Raw genomic sequence first — 24,316 nt, forward strand, 5'->3', positions numbered from 1 at the left:
CGGGTCACTTGCTGCTGGTTTAGGGGCATTTACAAGCCACTTCCTTTTGATTTTGGGTACTGAAAAGTGATCCAAAATAACAGCACGAAGTGACCTCCAAATGCACATAAAAAGCCTGTTTCGGTGCCATTGACAGCGCTGGATGTCCAATCAAGTTCAAAGCCAGTAAGCTAATATACATACAACTCCAATGGAAGATTTTGGTAGTGACCCGTTGGTCCCTTTTTTTTTTTTTTTTTTTTTTTTTTTTAAAATAGGTAAACCTTTATAAAATGATATTTCGATTCTTGGCGGGAGCATATCGATAACCTTTTGGGCTACAAAGTATTGCAATATACAACCTTTTCGATATAATATCACACCCCTAGTTTTTTCTTTAGTGTGTGTCCTTGTGGCTTTGTGTATTTGCATATGTATTTAGCATTTTTATTGTTTTTTTTTTGGTGTGTTAACTGTTGTTTTTGTGAAACAGTAATGGCATCTTTTTTAAAAACATGACGTAAAATACACACTGTTGGATAGTCACTGTATTTTGACATATAGGGGGTATTTAGGGGTACTTGAAGGGTTCATTCCAACTTACGCGGAAGTCCGGGTGATGTCGCCAGTGTAGGAACGGAACTCGTTCGTAAGCTGTGACAACCTGTATTTGTCCCTTGAAGTTGTGCTAGCCTAAAACCTCCCAAGTTTGTCCAGTGTGAGTAAATTAGCCAAACAGTTTTTTTTAAAAGAGGAAATGGACTTTAATTTATTTGCATGGTGGGCGGGCCCAGAGTAGCACCGAGCCAGCTAAGAAGACGCGTTCCTTTAAGGAACAGAACGGGCGGGAGATTCAAGTACACCAGTCCACTTGCCACTTCCAGTCCGTTGGGGAGATAAAAACAAAACAAAACAAAAAAATACAGAGAAAACAGACATCCGGGAATGGAGATGGCGGCGAGCGCGAGGGCCAAACAGTGACGCGACCAAAAGCTGCAAACTAAACTAAATCCGAAGACGTCAATTTGGTCGAGTCCGGTGGTCGAGGCTCACGGGCGCTGCGCCGAGTAGCGGGTCTCTCCGGGCGCCGCCGCCGCGCCGCCACGGCCGGAACCGAAGCTAGGCTTTTGGACGGCACCCCCGCGGGCGGCGCCGGGCGGGCCCCTGGGACCGCCGATGCGCTCCCTGGGACCGCCGGGTCCGCGAGGCCGCATGTCCCGCCGCTCGCCTTCCCGGGCCAAGCGCGTCTTCTTCTCCTCCACGTTGAGCCGCACTTCGCCGCGCAACTTGATGGGCTGAAGACGACCACAGGCACAACGTCAACCCACTTGCTGATGTATAGATGTAGCACCCTCGCTTTCATCCATGGGAAAGTTTTGTTTTTATTTATTTTCTTAATTTGAAAAACGAACAAAAAACATTTAAACATTTAAATGAAAAGGTTCACACAAACTATAAAGTCACAATACTGTCTTGATAGGATATTGATTTGTATTATAATATTAATATGAATTGCTAAAGTATCAATAATCAGTTATTTGTTTTTTGCACTACCACCAGAAATTTGTTACCATTACGTAAATCACTTAACTCAAGTAATTCGATTAGAAAAAGATTATAATTCAATTTTGCTGCTTCGAGTATTTGTTTAATTAAAATGGCATTGTAATGGTTTTGAAAGTGTTCGCACTTAGTTTTATTGATTTGGGGGAGGGGGGGGGGGGGGGGGAAGAGATACACTGCCCTCTAGTGGCAACAGTGAATATGACAACTCATTTCACATGGCAGAATCAAGCTGCTTACAGTTAAGACCAACATAAGTTTTTGTTTGAGTTAATGTTTTTTTTTGATACATTTGTAATTTAGTTCATGGGTATATTTAGCCATTTTTTGTGGGAATATGTGTTTGAACCGTTTGTTAAGAGCATTTTAAAAAATAATAAAACAAAAAAAGTTAGCATTTTAGAGCATTTAAAGTGCCTGCGACAGCATAAAAAAAATCTTAAATATCATTATGTGAATTAGAATCATTTTTTGAGACGATTCAATTATATACAACAATTTGGCAAAGCGCATATGACGAGAAATTAGTCTTTTAATCTGCCGTTTAACCCCGCCTGTCATTATAGCGCTCTAGCGTCCCCAGCTGGAAGATGGCGTCGGCAGGGTCACGATTTCATCTGATTTAGACTTCAGCCCATTGAGGGAGAATTATTCAGAACAAGGAAAATGCGACGAAGAGAGCAGCAAAATGTATTCAATCTGTCTACTCCAATATTTTTTACACGATATCGCTTTTATCGAAGTATTTTTCCCCATTTGCTAAATAAATGGTATGGTCATGACAAATCACAGTCTTGTGCTAAATGGAATAGGAAATATTCAAAATGCATTTATTCTGTACGACATGGCAAAATTACTCCTTAGTTATCAAAACTATCGACTTCTTTTTATATTTTATGCCACCGTAGTTAGTACAGCTTTAGTCATTTACCTGCCCCGGCTTCGGAGAATGTAAACAAACCAGAAGCCGTGACGGCTAGCTGACATGCTAAACCGAACAGAGTGACGTCTCAGAGTCTTATATTTGCTTTTCGAAGCGAAAAATCACATAAAATTACCCCGGATTATGTCACACGGCGGCAGGGTTGTTGATTTGCTTTCGCCGATCGGCAACCCGCACGGCGGCGAGCAAGTTACAGCTCGTCGGAAGGCCGCGTAGCTGCCACGTGATCAACACGAATTAATGCTTAACTACACGGCTAAAACGTATACAGTGAGAGAGCGGCGTGCAGTTGTTGTGTGCAGCTAACAAGGCAGGATGTGTCTGTGGAGAACTTTTCTACATGTCCGTCCATGATCAAACAAAAGTAAATATTCCTTCATTCAACCAAAGTTTGTAATGTTTACTTTGTAATCGCTGTATTCGCGGCCATTTTAACACAAAGTTGCAATTTCTGATGGGGCGGAAAATTTGACAGAACACCACCTACACCAAGAGGGCAATAAGCCGAGCATAGTGGTCTCCCGGCAGGTACGCGAAGGACCAAGGGGGGTGTGCGACAAGCCGCCGGTCGAGTGGCATTCTCGGTGGACAATCAGCCACAAAATGCAAGCCACCTCCGTATTAAAACATGTGCCATGATCCCAGTATTTGACATAATAGAAAACGCGATGTTTACTCCCTCGAAATCCAATGGTCCCACAGTTGTCTGACTCGTTTTGGTAGATCTTGAGGTGAACGGGAACTTTTTGAAACCGAAAAAGGCTCACACGCCTCTCACTGGTGCAGCAACAAAACCCTGCAGCACATTTGGCTGGCGTGAAGCGAAAAATAAACGAATTAATCCGCAAAATCGGCTGAATCCACAGTCCATCTGCTTGCTATAAAGCAATGCTGTATTGTGAGATGCTGACCCGGGTGACGTCACATTCGGATTCCTCCTCAAAACAGAAAGTTATTAATTTTAATGGAGCTGGATTCAAAAAAATTTAATATATAAATCGATTTCCACACACTTCCAAGCGGTCAATTTCATTCAGGAGCATAAATACTGAGTGAAATATGAAATAAACATGCTTTTTGCTGTCATAGGCACTTTAAGCTAGCGGAATTTTGCTACATAAGTTAGCCACTTGTTCTTTTGTTGTACTTAGATCCTCATTTATTTCATGTTTTCTATACCCTTTGAGGCTCAACTCAGGTTATTTTTTTTTGTGTTATCCGATTACTCGATTATTCAAACTAACTAGTTCATCGATTAATCGACGACTAAAATAATCGATGGCTGCAGCCCTAATGTAGGCGCAATGCCTGAACTTACCCGACTGTTGAGTATCTTCTGGACAGGATCGGAGTCGTCGAACACCACGAAGCCGAAGTTGGGAAGCTTTCCTCCGCTGTTGATCCGCAGCTCCAGCACTGTCCCGTATTCTGTGAGAATGGCGACAAGCGGCATCATTATGAACCAGTTCCGTTCCTATGCTGGCGACCTAAACTGAATTTCCGCCTAAGTTGGAATTAACCCTTTAAGTACCCCAAAATAACTATAAAAAAGTCCAGAAGTACTGTATTTTGTTTAATGATGGCGGGTACACTGCCCTCTGGTGGCAGCGTCGAGTCTGGCTGGACTGTCGCGTTACGACCGAGGAGCAGAGTCTCGTCTGACATGGAAAAAGGACAGCTGCGCTCTGGTTTAGCCGACACAAAGCTGTAAGTTGTTTCAGCTAATATATGTTTGTGTATGCATTTGAAATGAAGTTTACGGCTACAGTTGGTGGAATTACATGTGAGCGATTTGCAATGAGAATTAAGCCTGAATGATATATTGTTTAAACATCGCCATCGCGATGTGCGCGTGCGCGATAGTCCCATCGCAAGCACGTGCTATAGTTTTTTTTGTTTTTAATCCACATACGCCGAGCTTTCTGCTATGCCACAGCCTCACACCTTCCCTCTCCCAGCCCTTTGTTCCTCAGTCACTGCAGCACTTGCTTAATAAAGTTAACGATGCTCGTTGTCTTAGATCTTGCCAAACAAGGGGACTTCAAAGCAGAGCAATGTGTCAATCATCGTTTAAATTGTTAAACAGTTTCTGCAAGGAAGCCGCGCTGGAATGAATGCGTCTGTGTGTGGAGACGGAGACATATAAAATAAATGCCAGAAGTGATCATGAGGAGTTTGAAATTTCTACATGTCACTCCAAGAGTCAAAGCTAAGGTAGATAAACAGAAGCATTTAATAAAGCCAAGCATTTTTCGAATACAGCACTTTATTCTTGTTCAAAAATGATTTGGTTGGACAGTTATGTTTAAAACTGATAATTGTGACATTTGAAGTGCTTAAAAACCATTTATTTATATACTTTTTAAAAAATCACTTTGGGGGGAAAAACGTGACAAAGAAAAACATGTCTTATATGTATCTCTTTCCAATGCTAAATCTGAATAAATACATTGAGCACAAAAAACACACACACAAAAAAAAAAAAAAAAAGGGGGGGGGGGCGCCTACTTCGCGGTTTTTCACTTATCGCAGCGGGTTCTGGTCCCCATTAACCGCAAAAAAACGAGGGATCACTGTACACTGTGGTGATGGTGAGTCATCCAAACTCTTTTCAAATAGCTATTCAAGTCATCTAGTAAAAATTTCTTTAAAAATAAATATTTTAATATCGCAATATAATACCACAATTTATCGCAAACCCCCCCAAAAAATCGCAACAATAGCTTTTCCAATATCGTTCAGGCCTAATGAGAATTGTAAATACGTTAGCATTCGTAGCATTTAAGCTAGCGGACTTTTGTGAGACAAATTAACCTAATTTAATCTACTAAATTAACATATTGATCAGACTACACGGACGTTTGAACACCAATTGCTTTGTGTCAAGTATTTCTGTTAAAATGCGTGTTGTTTTGAACATAAGTGTGTCTTACAGCTTTACAAAATGTCAAAAATGAAGGAAGTCAAAAGCTTCAAAAAGCACACTTGCCTTGTTTGCTGTCAAGCTGAACAGAACACGTCATTATAATGAAGTAAAAAATAAGATACTGTGAGGTACAATAAGTTACTGTGTATGCGACTTAAAAAAATAAACGACTGGAGAGAAAATGGCAGACGAGATTCCGCCGTCAAAAAGTCTAAATCCTATAAGTACTTCGTAACCCGGCGACTACCTGTGTACAGTAATCCCTCGCTTATCACTGTTAATGGGGACCAGAAGTGACAGTGTAAAGTGAAAACCCTCAAAAAACATTAATTCTACGACATACTGATGACCAATAAACTTCTGTGAAATGAGTCTTATATGCAATCAAGACGTGTGCAGACTGAAAACGCAAACACACGCACAAAATCGCAGCTGGGAAAATTATTGACCTGATTTTTATTTACCGTGTGATAAATTTACTTAATGCATATCACAACAGGCTTATTTATAAATTCATTCTGCTCCAACATAGGTGATGAGTACCATAATGTATAATATGGCATGTTTTTAGGCAATATTTTTCTGTAAATCAAATGTTAGGGAGCTCAAACTTGATGGAAAAAAAAAATAGCATTCCGCTATTTAAAGCTAGATTTGTTAAATACCGTAATTTCCTGAATATAACGCGCACCTTTCCCCCCCCAAATCAACTTGTAAAATCATGGTGCGCATTATAAACGGGTACATGGATGGAGACAGAAATACACACATATATATATATATATATAAAAACCAATTTTTTTTTATTTTTTTTTTGGACACAGTCATGTTGTGTTGAAGAAACGTATGCGGCGACCCGTTACCGACCATTACGGTACGTGACGTCACCATTTTGTTTCGGTAATATTTCACCCTAATCGGCCGAATGATTTCGTCTGTGTTAAATTCTGCTTTTTTCACTCTTCATAAAGAACAGAATTCAGTTTCTTGAACTCATTTGAGTCAACGTTTATTGCAGCTCCGCAACTCGGACCATAACAAACGAAAGCACACAGACTTACTGTGTGTGTCCGTCAACCACATCTGTCCCTCGGGAAACTCAACTCCAAATAACAATAGTTCCTATTGTTACTGTCGTGTCGACAGCGATGAGCTCTCACGGTTTTCCGACTTACGTTCTCACTAGGCATGTGCCGGTATGAGATTTTGACGGTACGATAACAGTGAGCAAAAATACCGCGGTTTCACGGTATCACGGTATTGCAATTATAGCTACAAAATGTGTTATTTTGAGATGTATGGGTTAAAAAAAATAACTTTTTTCCATTGAACAGGATTTTTTTTGTTGTTTTTCAGAACATAGTTGCAAATTGGAACATGAATATATTGTTAAAATAAATACATTATCAATAAAAAAAAAAACATTTTAAATAAAGTTAAAATATAACTAATAGACTATACCCACAGCCACAGCTCAAGTTGCTTAAGATTAGAGCAAGAACAAAATAATTTCTGTAAAAAAGTAAAAACACTTCTGAAAAATTTTTTAAAAAATGTATATTGCATGACTTTTTTTTTTTTTTTTGAGGGTGGAAAAGCTCAAGTGAAGTTTTGCCATTTTCAGCCACTGTGTCAAATCCGGTCATGCCTTTGTGTTAAAAAGAACAAAGAATTCATAAGTTAATAAGTTAGTTAAAAATGTACAAGTTAGTATAAGTTAGTTAAAAATGTAAAAGTTAGTCAAAATGTAAATATTGTTGTGGAAAGGTTTCATCTAAAAAAAAAAAAAAAAAAAAACATTGGGAGTGAGACCTCTTCTTGAGCTAACAAACGTGGATTTGTGCTTAGGGCAAGATCATCTTTCGGCAATTAACGATCTTTGATGCTATGCCTTTTTACCCCCTTCATTCAAGCAAATCAAGCTTGTTTTCTCACTCTGCGGCTTTAACACTCGACGAAGTTGCTCTTCCAGCTAAGCCTAGGCTAACATTCATCTTTGTAAGCTTTTAGTTAGTGCGTATATCGAATTTGAAAGGAAAAAGTGTGTTTTGTTTTTAGCGAACTTTTCCATGGTGCTAATCTGTTTAAGCTACTCACGTCTCACACATGGAAAAATACAATTGTACAACGTTTTAAATGTATTTATTTTGTATATTACACTTACCACGATTTGAGAGCTCAATAAATTGAAGAAAAGAACGACTTCTGATTGGAGTATTTGTTTTTGGGTTTGCTTGCTGTTTAGCCGATAGCGTCACTTTCACACACAGAAACAAACGGGAGGGGGTGAGCGCTGCCGCGCCACGCCACTTCTGGCTGCATTTTTGACACATGAAAAATGGCGAATACCGTACTACGGTCTGACGGAAAATTTTAGTGGTTTTGAAACCGCAACGTTTTCACACCGCTGTAAACCGTGAAACCGGTAACCGGCACATGCCTAGTTCTCACTTTCATTTTACCGTATCAATCCATGGAAGAAACATTTATTCATCATGATGAAATGAGCAAGTTATACAGCAGCCTTTAAAAGAAAAGTCACATCCGTTTTGTTTTCTCCTAGATTCTGGTACGTTGGAGAAGTTGTCAAATCATATTATTACCGTAAATATTGTCAGTTTAGGGTAATGTTTTGAACTACCAATGTGCTATGCTTGTGCTGTGTTTCACCAGTCAGTAAAATGACATTTCTGTATCTGTACACGAGCTCTGTTTTCTTGTATTATTCTTTTTATTGGTGCTAAAATTAGGGTGCGCGTTATAAACGGGTACAATAATTTTCCCTAGATTTTACAAGTAAATTTGGGGTGCGCATTATACACGGGTGCGCCTTATATTCGGGAAATTACGGTATGCTTCATTACTGTAATGCATAGCTTTTAGTAGTCACCCATGCAACTTTCCTTAATTCGCTACCACTACTTTCACTTCGAATAGATTGGAAAATAACTTACGCTCAAAGAACTCCTTGAGTTCACTCTTGTCGACGGCGTGCGGAACGTTCCCAACGAACAGCTGATGGGCGTCCGGGTAACGCACCGTCCGCCTGACTTCCACCTCGCCCTGCTCACCTTCCCGGACTTTGAAATGAAACACACAAAAAAAGAAAGTGGGCACGAAGCCACCCGCACTGGACGTCCTCGCTTTCCGTTGGAGGACTCACCGGGGCGTTGGCCTCTGTGCGCGGGGGGCGGGGCCCCTGGCCGCTGCTCTCGGGGTCGGGGGTCACGCTGCGGCGGTCTCTGCGACACTGACTGTGACTCTGACTTCACATCCACGCGAGGCTGGAGACAGGAAATGAAACTTAAATACCTGCATTGATGCATTTTTTGTTGGACATTTTTCTTTTGAACAATTCCCCGCTCATAAAATATTTTTTTGTTTAAAAAGAACATGTATTCATCAAGTATTCTTTTCTTAAATTTTTTGTATTTTTTTGTCATTTGAGCTTAACTCCTCAATCTCGTCCACCTCATCGTCAACACTATGAAGATTCATTTAGAAAAGGGCTGTCAAAATTATAGCGTTAACGCGCGGCAATTAATTTTTTAAATTAATCACGTTAAAATATTTGACGCAATTAACGCACATGCCCTGCTCAAACAGATTAAAATGAAAGCACAGTGCAATGCCAACTTGTTACTTGTGTTTTTTGGAGTTTTGTCGCCCTCTGCTAGCGCTAGGGTGCGACTGATTTTATGGGCTTAAGCACCCATGAGCATTGTGTAATTATTGACATCAACAATGGCGGGCTATTGGTTTGTTTTTTGATTGAAAATTTTACTAATTTTTAGGGCTGTCAAAATTATCGCGTTAACGCGCGGTAATTAATTTTTTTTAATTAATCACGTTAAAATATTTGACGCAATTAACGCACATGTCCCGCTCAGACAGTATTCTGCCTTTTGGTAAGTTTTACAGCAAGGCTTTTTGTGCTGTCTAACAGCGAACTCTTTTGGTCGCTTTGCGACATGGTTTATTGCTTTCTTGCCAGTTCAATATGGCTGCATTTATCTTTTAAGAACTACAAGTCTTTCTACCCATGGATCGCTTTAACAGAATGTTAATAATGTTAATGCCATCTTGTTGATTTATTGTTATAATAAACAAATACAGTGCTTATGTACCGTATGTTGAATGTATATATCCATCTTGTGTCTTATCTTTCCATTCTAACAATAATTTACAGAAAAATATGGCATATTTTAGAGATGGTTTGAATTGCGATTAATTACAATTTTTAAGCTGTAATTAACTCGATTAAAAATTTTAATCGTTTGACCGCCCTAGTATAAATTAGGGCTGTCAAAATTATCGCGTTAACGGGCGGTAATTAAATTTTTTTTTTTAATTAATCACGTTAAAATATTTGACGCATTTAACACACATACCCTGCTCAAACAGATTAAAATGACAGCAGTGTCATGATTTTATGGGTTTCAGCCCCATGAGCATTGTGTAATTATTCACATCAACAATGGCGGGCTACTAGTTTATTTTTTAATTGAAAATTTTACAAATTTTATTAAAACGAAAACATTAAGAGGGGTTTTAAGATAAAATTTCTATAACTTGCACTAACATTTATCTTTTAAGAACTACAAGTCTTTATATCCATGGATCGCTTTAACAGAATGTTAATAATGTTAATGCCATCTTGTTGATTTATTGTTATAACAGACAAATACAGTACTTATGTACCGTATGTTGAATGTATATATCCATCTTGTGTCTTATCTTTCCATTCCAACAATAATTCACAGAAAAATATGGCATATTTTAGAGATGGTTTGAATTGCGACTAATTACGATTAATTTTTAAGCTGTAATTAACTCGATTAAAATTTTTAATCGTTTGACAGCCCTAATTTAAAGATGTAGCGACCCAACCCCGGATTAAGCAGTACGTAATGAACGGATGGATGGACGGATATTTTTTTTAATTACTACTTACACCACGACTAAATACTACTTCAGTTTAAAGAATTATTCCACAACCTTTTTAGTTTTATTACTATTTTGGCCTCAACTCAGCAGCTGCAATTGATGGCTAAAGACTTCTTGTCTGTGCCCGTCAACAGCAGGGAAATAAAACTGTGACCTACCGGGGCTGCGGGTACAGCTTTGACGACATGCGGCGTCACACCCGACGCCGTCACGGCCCCGCTGGGCGGGAGGTTCTTGCTGGTTACCAAAGCCCACGAGAACGGCTGTAAACAATGACAGGGGCGGCGTTAGCGACACGTTAGCAGAGCGTTAATGTTTCGCAGTTTTTGTTCGAACGCTAACCCTGTTCTCCTCCGGTGCGGCGGGCGCCGTTTCGCCGACTTCCGCGGATGAGGCGAGGTTCTTATCGGCCGGCTCGTCTGAGGACTGCGTGTGCGCGGCGCTTTGAGTTTCCGGTGCGGCGGATTTTGGCTCAGGAGCGGTGACCGCGCCCGTTTCGTTCTCCGCTTCGGGTTCTGGCTCCGGACTGGCCGCCGGCGCCGCTTTTTCTTCGTCAGCAGGGTGTGGTACTTCAGTACTGAAAGTCAAATGTCAATTTAAGGCGTGCCAAGAATCGAGATATCGTTTTTAAAAGGTGCCAATGTTTTTAAAGAAATAATAATAAATAAAGATACACGATAATATCGGTCACCGATAATTATCGGCCGATAATGGCAATTATGACGTCACACAGATAATCCAGATAATAAAAAAATTCAACCGATAATGCAATCCGATAATTATATACTTGATTTAGCCTCCAAATGTGCGCAAACGAAGAATTCAGCACGCCGCCTCCTCAACCCCTCCTCTCTCTGAAGCCCCTGAGGGAGGAGGGGCTGAGGAGGCGGAGTTACACGACAAGAAGCGGTTGTATATTATGGCGGCTGTTACTAAAAAAACGAGCTCTCGCCATCTGCGAAACATGCACCGCAGAAGTTCCACGTGGTGGAAAGAAAGCGTCCTCATTCAACACCACTAACCCAGCAGCCATTTAAAACTGCATCACAAAGATTTTTGGAAAGAATACCAGGCTGCTGCTGCTAGCGGGAATGCTAAAGCTAATGTAAACACAAACTAAGCTAAACTACGGGGCTTGTGACGATACAGAGTCGGGTTGTTTGCCTCGATGTATTTCCGGTTGACGCCATGTGGGGGGCCTGTTGACCAGGGAAAGAAGGGGACGGGTGGGGAAGTCTATAAACCAAGTGATTGGGAGGGGTAGAGTGCACGAATCATCTCTGTGATCTAGAACTCAGTAATAGTGTGAATCCCGTGTGAATCCAAGCCCATTGGCAACCGACCCTAGGCCGCCCCACCGCCAGCCCTGGCACCCCCCACCCGAGCGCGCCCAATCACATCCAGCAGCACACACTGCACCGTTTTTGGACACAACTTACATAGATGCGGGTTGATAGAAAGCAGGGACGGACTCTTCGGCCATGACGTCCGGGGAGGGAACTCGTTCCTCAATCTCCTCCACCTCATCGTCAGACTCTGAAGATTTAAAGATCTATATATTTCATTCTGTCCCATTTTGTCCACAATACCCAACATTTTCTTGTTCCAATATAGAATTACTAACCTTCAGGTGGTTCCGAGTCAGAATCGGCAAAAACCTCATCCTGGTAGCGGAAGACATCGTTGTGGACGTAAAACTTGTTTGCCACCGTGCCCTGGATTTGGACAAGAACGAGGTTAGCGAGTGATGTTTCATCGCCATTGAAAGCGACGGACGTCCAATCCGCCAAAAAGAATGAGTAGACACTAGTGCTTTCAAAAACATGTTAATAATGCCGTTAGCGTAAACACCTCTTTGAAGCTGACAATCTTTTAAAACGCAAGATTAATCGTGGCCCTGCCCACTCACCATAGTTTGGACTACAGGACAATGTGCACATCCCATTGGCAGTCAGAGTGAAATATTGGTTCTCAGACGAACCTTAATGGCGTACCGCACGCAGGCTATTTTTAGACCATGACGTCGCATCGTAAAGTGGAAGTAAAGCCGAAGTAGGACATTGTAGACCCGCCCTCACATAGACCCAATGTAAAAAGTGCTACTTTTCGCCGGTAATCTTTCAAAAACGAACATGCCGATCACGCATTGCTTTTTTGGAACTTGTAGAAACGACTCTAGACATTACAACTAGACATGTGCCGGTTACCGGTTTCACGGTTTACCGTGGTGTGAAAACGTCGCGGTTTCAAAACCACTAAAATTTTCCGTCATACCTTAGTACGGTATTCGCTATTTTTCATGTGCCAAAATGCAGCCGAAGTGGCTTGGTGCGGCAGCGCTCACCCTTCCCGTTTGTTGCCGTGAGTGTCAGTAACGCTATTCTGCTAAACAGCCAGCAAACCCAAAAACCAACCCTCGAAACACAAGGCGTACTTTTCTTCAATTTATTGAGCTCTCAAATCGTGGTGAAATATACAAATGAATACATTTAAAACGTTATACAATTGTATTTTTCCACATGTGAGTAGATTCAACAGGATAGCAGTAGCACCATGAAAAAGGTCGCCAAAAACAAAACACACATTTTCCTTTCAAATTCAATATACAAACTAACTAAAACTTACAAAGACGAATGTTAGCCTAGGCTAAGCTGGGAGAGCAGCTTCGTCGACGTTTCATGCCTCACAGCCGCTGAGTGAGAAACAAGCTTAAATGAAGGAGGAAAAAAAAAAAAAAAAAAAAAGGATCGCGTCAAAGATCGCAAATTGCGAAAGGAGGTCTCACTCCTCACTTTTTGTTTCAGATGAAACCTTTCCTCAACATATTTACATTTTAACTAACTTATAAAACTAACTTACACATCTTTAACTAACTTATTAACTTGTGAATTCTTTGTTCTTTTTAACACAAAGGCATGACATCATGTAGAAGAAAGTTGACACAGTGGCTGAAAATGGCGAAACTGCAGCTTCTCCCCCTCAAAAAAAGTCATACAGTATATATTTTTAATTTTATTTAGAAGTGTTTTTACTTTTTTATAGCAATTATTTTGTTCTTGCTCTAATATTGAGCAACTTGAGCTGTGGCTGTGGGTATAGTCTAGGTTCTATTTAGTTTAATTTTATATAAATTATTTATTTTTTTGTTAGTTTATTTATTTTCACATTATTTTCACATTATATTCATGTTCCAATTTGCAAATATGTTCTGAAAAAAAAACTGTTCAATGGAAAAAAGTGTTGGTTTTTTTTGTTTTGTTTTTTTAAAACCCATACATCTCAAAATTTGGGAGCTATAATTGCAATACCGTGATACCGTGAAACCGCGGTATTTTTGCTCACGGTTACCGTACCGTCAAAATCTCATACCGGCACATGCCTAATTACGACCATGAAGGATGTTTTCTTCATACGTTCCCGGAAACTAAAAACTCGGGAGGAAAAAATGTGAAGAACGAATCAACTTGCGCGGACTTTAACACCAGCTCGGCGAATCCATTCACGTTTCATATGCAGTAAACATTATGTTGGGTTGGCATGGTCTTTCAGAGGACAAAGAGGTAAGCCATTTTTATATTTTTTACTTTATTTTTTTTGCGTAACGTCCCGTACTGCTTCTGTCTGACAATGAATGACCTGAAAAAAATTACAATGGTATCTGACTGCCACTGTTACCGTTTCTGTTATATATATATATAAAAAAACAACTTTAGTAAGGGGGAAGTGTAAATAAATTATAGGATTAAGATGTGTTATCAATGAAAAAATTAAAAGTGTTCGTTGGCTGTCACTGAGTAGCATTTGCGATCGCTACACAAAGCTAACTAAATTACCCCCAAGAACGGTAAGAGACGTAGGACAACCAGAGGATATATAAGAAAGACAAGGCTGATGGTAAAGGATAGCTTGTTGAAACCGGAGAATGTCATTGTCAGTCGCGTCGATAAAAAAAAAAAAAAAAAAGCTAAAGCTATGCTTAGGTCGGCTCGTTTCTTTCGTCTTTTTCAGCCTTCGACACGAAAGCCAACTCTTTAACTCAGGGGTCCCCAAACTACGGCCCGCGGGCCGGATACGGCCCGCAGCCACATTTGGTCCGGCCCCCTGAACAAAAAAAAAAAATTGTTAAAAAAAAAAAAAAAAAAAAATATTATTATATTACATTACATGATATTATATTATATTATATTATATTCAGGGGTGCACATAAGTGGTCCGCACATGCGTACTGGACGTAGACAAACGCGCTGGCCCTCAACGGCTTCCATACGCTTTTGCAGAGACGTCACCGGAGCTACCGAAAAAAAGGACTTTTGCTGAAAAGTGGCTACAGGAGGTACCATGGCTAGAAGTGAATGATGCTCGCACGGAAATGCGGTACAAAATGTGCCGTGAGAATCCCAATGTCGCCGATTAGAGCAACGCATTTTATGTAGGGTCAAAGAATTTCAGCCATCCAAACTTTGAAAAGCACGAAAAAAAACAGAGAGCATGTGGCAATTAAGCAAACTATCGATGCCCACTCGCCCTATGGACATGTGGCGGAACAGGGCGGAATAAAGGTAATGAACAGCGACATGCATTGACAAACGTGTTTTTGCTCGCATTTTACAAAGCTAAACATACACGTTCAATGAGGTCTTATGAGGAGGACATCCCACTTTTAAAAAGGCTTGGAGTTAATGTGGGAGCCGCTTTATTTTGAATTGGTGCTTTTATGTTTATTTCTTTACATTTCACTTCAAAGTAATGGCAATTTTGTTGTGCCAGTTGATGTTAATCAAGCATTAACTGTTAATATAACTAATCAAAGTTAATTGGCTCTAAGTAAAGCTTGTCATAAATTTATCGCATCAGGTGGGTTGGCTCTCAAGCTCAATGAGGACCAAGTCACATCTCCAGGTCCTCCTCTGAGAACCTGGGCAAAAAAATTATGTGCACCCCTGATTATATTATATTGTATTATATTATATTATATTAAGGGCTGTCAAAGTTATCGCGTTAACGGGCGGTAATTAATTTTTTTCATTAATCACGTTAAAATATTTGACGCAATTAACGCATATGCCCCGCTCAAACAGATTAAAATGACAGCAGTGTCATGTCCACTTGTTACTTGTGTTTTTTGTCTCCCTCTGCTGGCGCTTGGGTGCGACTGATTTTATGCACCATGAGCATTGTGTAATTCTTGACATCAACAATGGTGAGCTACTAGTAGGGCTGGGCGATATGGCCTTAAACATGTATCACGATAAATTGAGCAGATTTATCTCGATAACGATAAATGACGATAAATTCGCCCAAGCGTACTGTTATATAATTTGAAAATCTGAATCAATGCATGAAATACAGATGAACTGTTTCTTGTTGATTTATTTACCAGCATTCAATTTCATATACTGTATTTAACAATTGTACATGCAGTCTAAACATTAAGTTTATAAAAATGTAATGTAAGCAATAAGAATTCAAGTATGAACATTTATAACAGCGTGTATGACTTGAACAATGTACATTATCAAAATCAATATGCCTGTGCAAACATGTCATTGTAACACAAATGACTTGCAGCTTGAACAGTACACTTCAAAAAGACAACTTGTTAATGGCTGCTGTGACATAATTATTAAATACAAGTGTTTACATTATGGTTTCAGGGTCCCCCCCAGTGCATTTTTTAATAAATGCACGCACAAATGAAACCCCAAACAAACAGAGAGAGACACACACACATTAAAGCTATATTGATCTTCTTCAAATGAAACGCTCAAGATTTTATGATAGCAATAATGACACAGAAATAAGCACATACAGAAAAATAGCTGGGGCCATTTCTCGGTCATTATAAGTTTCGCCGTTGGATTGTACTTTAAGCTGAATGCTTTACCATCACAAAAGCTATCAGAGGAATCACACACAGACAGATACAAAATAATGCCACATAGTAATTGCTAGATGCAGTCCGTGCCCAATCCACTCATTAAGTTCAGCCGTTTCGACAAGTTAGAGCCGCTATCCGACTACATCACGTTCATTTGTAGCGTTAGCCGCTAGCTAGCGTTAGCCTGGCTACCAGTAGAAAGCACTGAAAGCACCATCTCCGGAAATTGTGAGAACAGCAGGGAGGACAGCGGGTGAAAGCCCGTCTGGATGCCACCAAGAGTCTACTAAATGTCGGTTAAAAGTTTGGTGAACCTCCCTTAAGCCACACTCCATCACGTTTTGCTTGTAGCGTTAGCTGCTAGCGTTAGCTTACTGGGCTTTTGTTTGATTGGCTCCTTGATGATCACGTGCCTCCCTACGTAAGCCCATTGACGGTTTCTTAAAGGGGAATGAACATAGACGGACAACACAGAATCAAAGCGGGATGAAGAGACTATATTTTCTTGTTTTATTAATTTACCGAATTTACCGACATGGTCAAAATTACGTCGGTCATCGTTAAGAATTTCGGCGACGGTAAATTTTCGGTTTACCGCCCTGCTCTAGCTACTAGTTAATTTTTTTGATTGAAAATTTTACCAATTTTATGAAAACAAAAACATTAAGAGGGGTTTTAACATAAAATTTCTATAATTTGTACTAAAATCTATCTTTTAAGAACTACAAGTCGTTCTATCCAGGGATTGCTTTGACAGAATATTAATGTTAATGCCATCTTGTTGATTTATTGTTATAATAAACAAATACAGTACTTATGTACAGTATGTTGAATGTATATATCCGTCTTGTGTCTTATCTTTCCATTCCAACAATAATTTACAGAAAAATAAGGCATATTTTAGAGATGTTTGAATTGCGATTAATTACGATTAATTTTTAAGCTGTGATTAACTCGCTTAAAAATTTTAATCGTTTGACAGCCCTAATTATGTTATATTATACTATATTATATTATATCATTTTTATTTTATTTACTTTGGTTCCGTGAAGAATCCAGAAAGGGTTATTTGATTGTGGCTTTCTGAAAAACAATACATTTTTACATTTAGGCACTCCTGCAATCGTCACACTTTTTCTGTTACAAACTGACCCCGGCCCCTCATCAGAGAAGAGAAGGGTTATGTGGCCCTCACAGGAAAAAGTTTGGGGACCCCTGCTTTAACTGAACATTTTTATGTTCTTCCATATCTATGCCAGTCAATTTGGCACCAGGCACATCAATTTTCGGAGAGAATTGGTAGGTTTAGCGCTGTAAACATCTCCTTCGTACACGATTTCCATTCATTTCCTATTAGGGACAAACGGTGGCTTGTCCTTGCATAGCAACAGTAGCTAATGTCATGAATATTAATGAGCGGAAGTGACGTGTTGCTTGCGCTACACCATTTAGGATTTTAATGACAAATATGGAGCAGGTTGAGGTGGCATGAAGATTGTCAACCCGCCATAGTTATTTTCGAGCATGTTTGGATGAAAACCAACGATGAACCTCCCGGCGCTATGCGCAGCTCTCGGGCCACTCCAGACGCATTATATACACAGGCAAAAGCACGCGGAGAATCTGGATGAATTCCCTGTTGCCATGTGCAACACAACTTTGGCTGTTTTAGCCCAAAAAGTGACACCCTGAGGCTTGTTTTATACTTTGTTTTCAATGTTTGGGTTAAGAAGAATTTGTCTAGCGTTTTTTTTTTTTTAAAGGAGGGTTAATTTCGTACCTCAGGGGCGAGTACGAAAGTCTGCATGAACTTCCGCATAGGCTGCATGTTGTTGGAGAGTTCACCCATGACCTGCACCACCACGCCCTCGTTAAGGGTGGCGTGGGCGTCCACGTGGCGGATCTTTGTGTGGCAGTCACGGAAGTTGAGCGCCATCACGCGATTGTGGATGTCCTGGGAAAGCAAACAATTAAAAAAGCAAAAACAAAAATTAAAATGACAAAAGCCTGACTAACTACAGTGGCATAAAATATTGTTCGGGAAGTGCGGCGGTAAAGGTGCAGTCGACAGTTTTGACTAGAGCTGGGAATCTTTGGGCACCTAACGATTCGATTAAGATTCAGAGGCTCTGATTCGATTATAAAACAATTATTGATGCACCCCCCTCTCTTTTTAAATTTTTTTTTTTTTTTGTACATTAGTTCCAAAATTGTTCAAAAATCCTCTCACTACTGTTAACTACTATTTCAGTATCAAGTTAACATATAACAGTAAACAAATATACAAAAATAACAGTAAATAAAATACTCCAGTCCCCATTCTGGATCAGCAGCTTTAAACTACATTCAATTAATTTAATGTTGTAAATCAACTGTTACAGTTGTTAAAATTGCTCCAGTTATTCATAATTTCCCTTCTGTCTACTTTTGTCAAAGTTTTAAACCTATTTCATCATTTAAAGATACAAAGAGACAAGATTCTGCCGATTCAGGAGTATTTTAGACTAGGCATGTGCCGGTATGAGATTTTGACGATACGATAACCGTGAGCAAAAATACCGCGGTTTCACGGTATTGCAATTATAGCTCCAAAATGTGTTATTTTGAGGTGTATGGGTTAAAAAAAAAAATAATAATAATTCCATTGAACAGGATTTTTTTTTTCAGAACATAGTTGCAAATTGGAATATGAATTTATTGTTAAAATAAATAATCAATAATAAAAAACAAATATTTTAATTTAAAATATAACGTAAACTATACCCACAGCCACAGCTCAAGTTGCTCAAATTTAGAGCAAGAACAAAATAATTTCTATAAAAAAAGTAAAACCTTTTCTGAATAAAATTTTAAAAAATTTATACTGCATAATTTTTTTTGAGGATTGAAAAGCTCAAGTGAAGTTTCGCCATTTTCAGCCACTGTGTCAACTCAAGTCTACATGATGTCATGCCTTTGTGTTAGAAAGAACAAAAAATTCAAAAGTTAATAAGTTAGTTAAAAATGTATAAGTTAGTTAAAATGTAAATATTGTTGTGGAAAGGTTTCATCTAAAAAAAAAATGATAATAAAATAAAAACCATTGGGAGTGAGACCTCTCCTTGATCCAGCGAACGTGGATTTGTGCTTAGGGCAAGATCATCTTTCCTCAATTAACGATCTTTGATGCTATGCCTTTTTCCCCCCTTCCTTCAAGCGAATCAAGCTTGTTTTCTCACTCTGCGGCTGTAACACTCGACAAAGTTGCTCTCCCAGCTAAGAGCCCTATAATGGTTGGCGTGGCTAACCGGCAGATTAAAAGACTAATTTCCCATCATCTGCGCTTTGCTAAATTGTTATATTTAGTCGAATCTAGAGCTGTCCCGACTAGTCGACATAGTCGACGTCATCGATGACGTAAATCCGTCTACGAGCACAACATCCCGTCGACGGTTAACTTTTTCACTCCCAGCCATTTTCACCAGAGCAAGGCCCTTCGCTCCCGGCCGTTTTTTCTGGATTTTGACCGATTTTGCAAGGCCCACAGAAAATTCTGTTCTATTGCTATATAAACTTTGAACCCACCAAAAGAAAGATTGGACTCTCTTCTTTCAGCAGAAAAAAAAGTAAGTTCGTATCTTTTTCCATTCTTTAGAAATCAGCATTAGAAAATAGCTTAGTTTGAGCAATTTTCCAATTTCTGATGAAAAAACGGAGAAAATTAGCTTTTTGTAAACGCATACATTTCAAACATAACTTTGACTTTAACAAAGCTATTTTTTGCATTAGTTACATCCCAAACATCTGAATAGTGTTTTCCTTTTACAAAATACTATGAACAACCAGACAAATAGAGCTTTAGATAGAATAGTCACAATTTATTCACACACAACGACTGAGAGATGACGGTTTGTCGCCGAGATGACGCCGTTGTCGCCACGTCAGCTGTGTAAACTTTTCCCTCATCGTTGTCTGTCTCACAAAGATGGATTATTTTTGCATTTCTGCGGGGTCTGCTAGGCGAGCCGCTCCACGGGGGGTTTCACTCGTTTTGCACGATCGTCCAGCGCCTGGTGTCCCAGGCGTCCTCTCGTTGTTTTGTCCGGTCGGAGCGCCGCCTGGGCTCAATCCGCCAGCGCTTTGACAATGCTGGCCGGCCGTTCACTGCTGTTGAATCGGCTTGTCTAGTCTTCCAAAATGCGCTACTGCCCTCCAGTGGCCAGTTTTATTGCTTTAAAATTGGTTTGGAGCGTTTTTCTTTGTTTCTCAGATACAGCGGAAGCTATATATGCTTCTTATTAAAAAAAAACGCAGAAGACGTATAAATACGGTTGTGGGACAGTTGAGCATTTAAAAGTAAAACGTATTTATACGGTTCCGGGAGCAAATGAGTTAATGAAGAGTTAAAAAAAAAAAAAAAAAAAAGGCCTGCAAAGTTCAGAATGTCGGAAGCTCTGTATGCAAGCGGGGAAAGTGGCACAAAGCCAAAAAGCGCACCAGAGTGTCCAAAACATTGACTTATTTTAAAGAAACAAAGGAGGGTACACTCTTGTGTCCTGTCTCATCAATGCCAAGCTTGGCTGCACGTCAGCCGTGAATGAACACCTAACGCGCCATCACCCAGTTTGTAAGTACATCTAACTAACTAACGACATGCTTTATTGAAGTTGCTAAGCCTGTCGCGGTATGCAATGAGTCCAATGTCCATTTATCGCACGGAAAATTAAAATGAGGGCGGTAATTTTCACGGCTGCGTTTTATCACTGTGCGCGTGCGTGCTGATGGCATACGAGACTCCAGTTCCTTTCTTTTATCAACACGCTGTAGAATTAAAGTTCAGACATACAAAATAAGAAAAATAAGAGGTGAATGAAGGGAAAAAGGCAACGTACTTTAGCCTGCTATAAAACATTGGCAGTCGTCTCGTGAAAGCAAACTTGCGGTTAAAAGGTGACACTTCAAACATGAAAAATCGCTGGTTAACAGCATTTGCAAACAAAAAAGATGAAAAAAATACATATGTTACTGACACGACACGCAACGACAAAAAGTGCTTTTTTGCGGAGTGTAAAGCTGAAGTTAGCTGTTTAGCGAACGTACTTCCGGTGAATATTTCAAAATAAAAGCATGTCATGTTCGTCATATAAATAACGATTTCTGGAGTTAATCCCACACACTTCAGAATTCAGATTCTACACTAAAAATACCTTTAAAATGACACCCTTTATGAAAAATCTGATTGGCAATGGATAATTATTATAATTATTATTATACTATTAAATATAGTACTATACTATAATATTCATGCTAAGTGTTTTTTTTGAAAATTGTTTTGAATCATGTTGGAAAGGCGAAGTCAGTGTTCTGAATGTTTACATTCCATTCTTTTGCACTAGTTAATTCTATCAGCATTTGAACTCGTTGTTTATTTGTGATTATTGTTATTTACGTGTTTATTTGTACTTGAATAATTTCAGTGTTCCAAAATATTTTTGTCAATTGATAAGCGTCAACAAAAATTTCATTGCTAAATTAGTTAGAAATTAGTAGAGCTGGGAATCTTTGGGCACCTAACGATTCGATTACGATTACGATTCAGAGGCTCCGATTCGATTATAAAACGATTATTGATGCACCCCCCTCCTTTTTTTCCTCTCTTTTTTTTTTTTTTTTTTTTTTAATGTTTTGTACATTAGTTCCAAAAATGTTCAAAAATACTCTCAGGCTAAACCACACTATTTCAGTATCAAGTTAACATATAGCAGTAAACAAATATTAAAAAATAACATTAAATAAAAAAACTCCAGTCCCCATTCTGTATCAGCAGCTTTAAACTACATTCAATTAATTTAATGTTGTGAATCAACCGTTAAATTTGTTAAAATTGCTCCCGTTATTCCATAATTTCCCTTTTGTCTACTTTCGACATGTGAAAGTTTTAAAACTATTTTAAAGATATGTTGTGTTTTTTTTATCTCGTTGCATGAGTTGAGCTAGAGCCGTGAGTTGAGCATTGGCATTACCCGAAGGGCCGGGTAATGGGAAGCATGATGTTTAGCTACTCTCGCTCCGTTCCTCCCGAAGACCGCGCGGCGCGCTGAGTGTTGTGTACTTCCGCTTTACGTCGCATATTTCAATAATCGGAATTTGGATGTTTGTGAATCGTTCTCGAATCTTCCACGGCCGAATCGCGAATAATCTAAGAATCGGAAATTTTGCACACCTCTAGAAATTAAAAAAGTTTTTTAATTATTAGATTAGTCGACTAATCTTAAAAATAGTCAGCTGACTAATCGGGAGAAAATTAGTCGTTTGGGACAGCCCTAGTCGAATCGTCTCAAAACACGATTCTAATTCACATAATAATGCTATTTTGCATACATCTGAAAATTACACATTTTAGAGTAATAATTGCATTATTGTGATACCGTGAAACTGCTGTATTTTTGCTGACGTTTATCATACCGTCAAAATCTCATACCGACACATGCCTAAATCCAATGAGATATTTGCAAAGATCTGCTTTTAGTAGTTCTATAATATTTATAGTCTTATTTTGCCCAGTTTTTGGTCCTAATGCACATGAAATAATGCTGTATGAGTCTCACCGACTGTCCGTAGACTGCCTCCATGGGCTTCCCGCTGGTGTCCAGCCCCCCGTGGACGTACGACGAATTCTTTCCGTAGAACCTACACGTGGGAAAACGAGGTCAGAACGCAAGTGGGCATGCGAAAGCGAGTCGGGCGTACCTGTGCAGATAGTCGGGCGCCTGGTTGAGCAGTGTGTAGTACTGTCGGACAAACTCTCGCCCGACCAGCTGGGCACTTGGCTTCTCCATCACCATTTCTTCGTCTTCTGTACTCGTTCTACGACAAAAGCAAACGGTACAAAGACATTTCTCTGAGATTTTTACATGAAATAGACAATATTTTACCAATACTAAAAGTTTGAACTCCATATCAACGCTCACAAAAATGCTCGCTATGATAAGTGGGGACCTCTGTTTAGCTCACGATGTGATTTGCGATACAAAGACTCACGATAATGATGATCTCACGATATAGCGATACAACAATTATCAGGAAATCATTCTAGAATCTTCTACAAAACAATTAAACAACAGAAAAACAAGCTATTTTCATCCTTCTGCTTTGAGTTGACAAACTAATTTCAATTCAGAGTATAAGCTTGTTTTCTGTTTAATAGCAGTTTCCAAAAATGTCCTAGAATGATTTCCTGACCCATGTATCGACAATTGTTATATCACAATATTATGAGATAATCATTATCATGAGGTATCCAGAGGTTCCCACCCCTACTGTAGAGTTGAGTACACTTAATTTTTATATCAAAGGAATCGATGACGATACATTACGTATCATTTTGGCGATATATATCGTCATACTACGCAGCACAAGGCAATTGTTCCCGAACACAAGCTACGTAAGGATTTCTAGAACTTTTCGGTGGGGCCTCGAGGCTCATGGACGCCGGCTAGCACGTGCCAAGTCTAGTTCCGACCGAGCCACACTAGACTTTCACCTGAAAATGCCGAGTGCCAGGAAATAAAAAGAACCGAGATTAAAAGTGACGAAAATATGTTTGGGAAAAAAATTGACGAAAAAGCTGGCAGCGGCCTGGACGGAAAACGAAACCGCGCCATGAGGAACGAATGGTAATGGCTAATTATTGGACTAAAACATCCAATATAACCTTGTAATACATTTTTATCGTACTTGTCATAATAAATAACCGTCCATGATAAGGGGAATTCCACCATTTATTGAAATTAAGGAATGTTGTTTCCAAACGTTGCTAATACATAGCTTCACTTTCCAGGACATAGACGGAGCCCAGCTCCCCGACCCAATTAACAAAACCGACGCGGCCGAAGACGCCAAACGGCAACTTTTCGCAGTAAAATGCGAGTCTATTCAAGATTTTACTCACCGGGGGTCGATATTCCCTGGTTCCAGTTGCTTTTGTAGAATAAAAAAGTGGTCTTTGAATGAGAGTGAAACACAAGCACTTTGACAACGTGCTCGCTTACCGGTTTCAGCAGTGCGCAGCTCTATCTGGAGTCCCGCCCCGTTCTGGGCA

General features: G+C 39.5%; 1 protein-coding gene across 1 annotated transcript; it reads right to left on the minus strand.

The window, feature by feature from the left end:
• Positions 1 to 313: 313 nt before the first annotated feature.
• On the minus strand, positions 314 to 24,316 carry g3bp1 (GTPase activating protein (SH3 domain) binding protein 1). Its single transcript, XM_057850813.1, has 12 exons — positions 24,167 to 24,316; positions 22,966 to 23,082; positions 22,824 to 22,905; positions 18,017 to 18,190; positions 11,983 to 12,073; positions 11,798 to 11,894; positions 10,701 to 10,935; positions 10,517 to 10,621; positions 8,575 to 8,695; positions 8,366 to 8,491; positions 3,804 to 3,913; positions 314 to 1,274 (listed from the first exon to the last, which is right to left on the minus strand). Exons 2-12 carry the CDS (start codon positions 23,058 to 23,060, stop codon positions 1,029 to 1,031), a joined length of 1,482 nt encoding a protein of 493 aa, XP_057706796.1. The 5' UTR covers positions 23,061 to 23,082; positions 24,167 to 24,316; the 3' UTR covers positions 314 to 1,028.

The sequence above is a fragment of the Corythoichthys intestinalis genome, chromosome 11 (assembly GCF_030265065.1).
Source record: "Corythoichthys intestinalis isolate RoL2023-P3 chromosome 11, ASM3026506v1, whole genome shotgun sequence".
NCBI lineage: Eukaryota > Metazoa > Chordata > Actinopteri > Syngnathiformes > Syngnathidae > Corythoichthys > Corythoichthys intestinalis.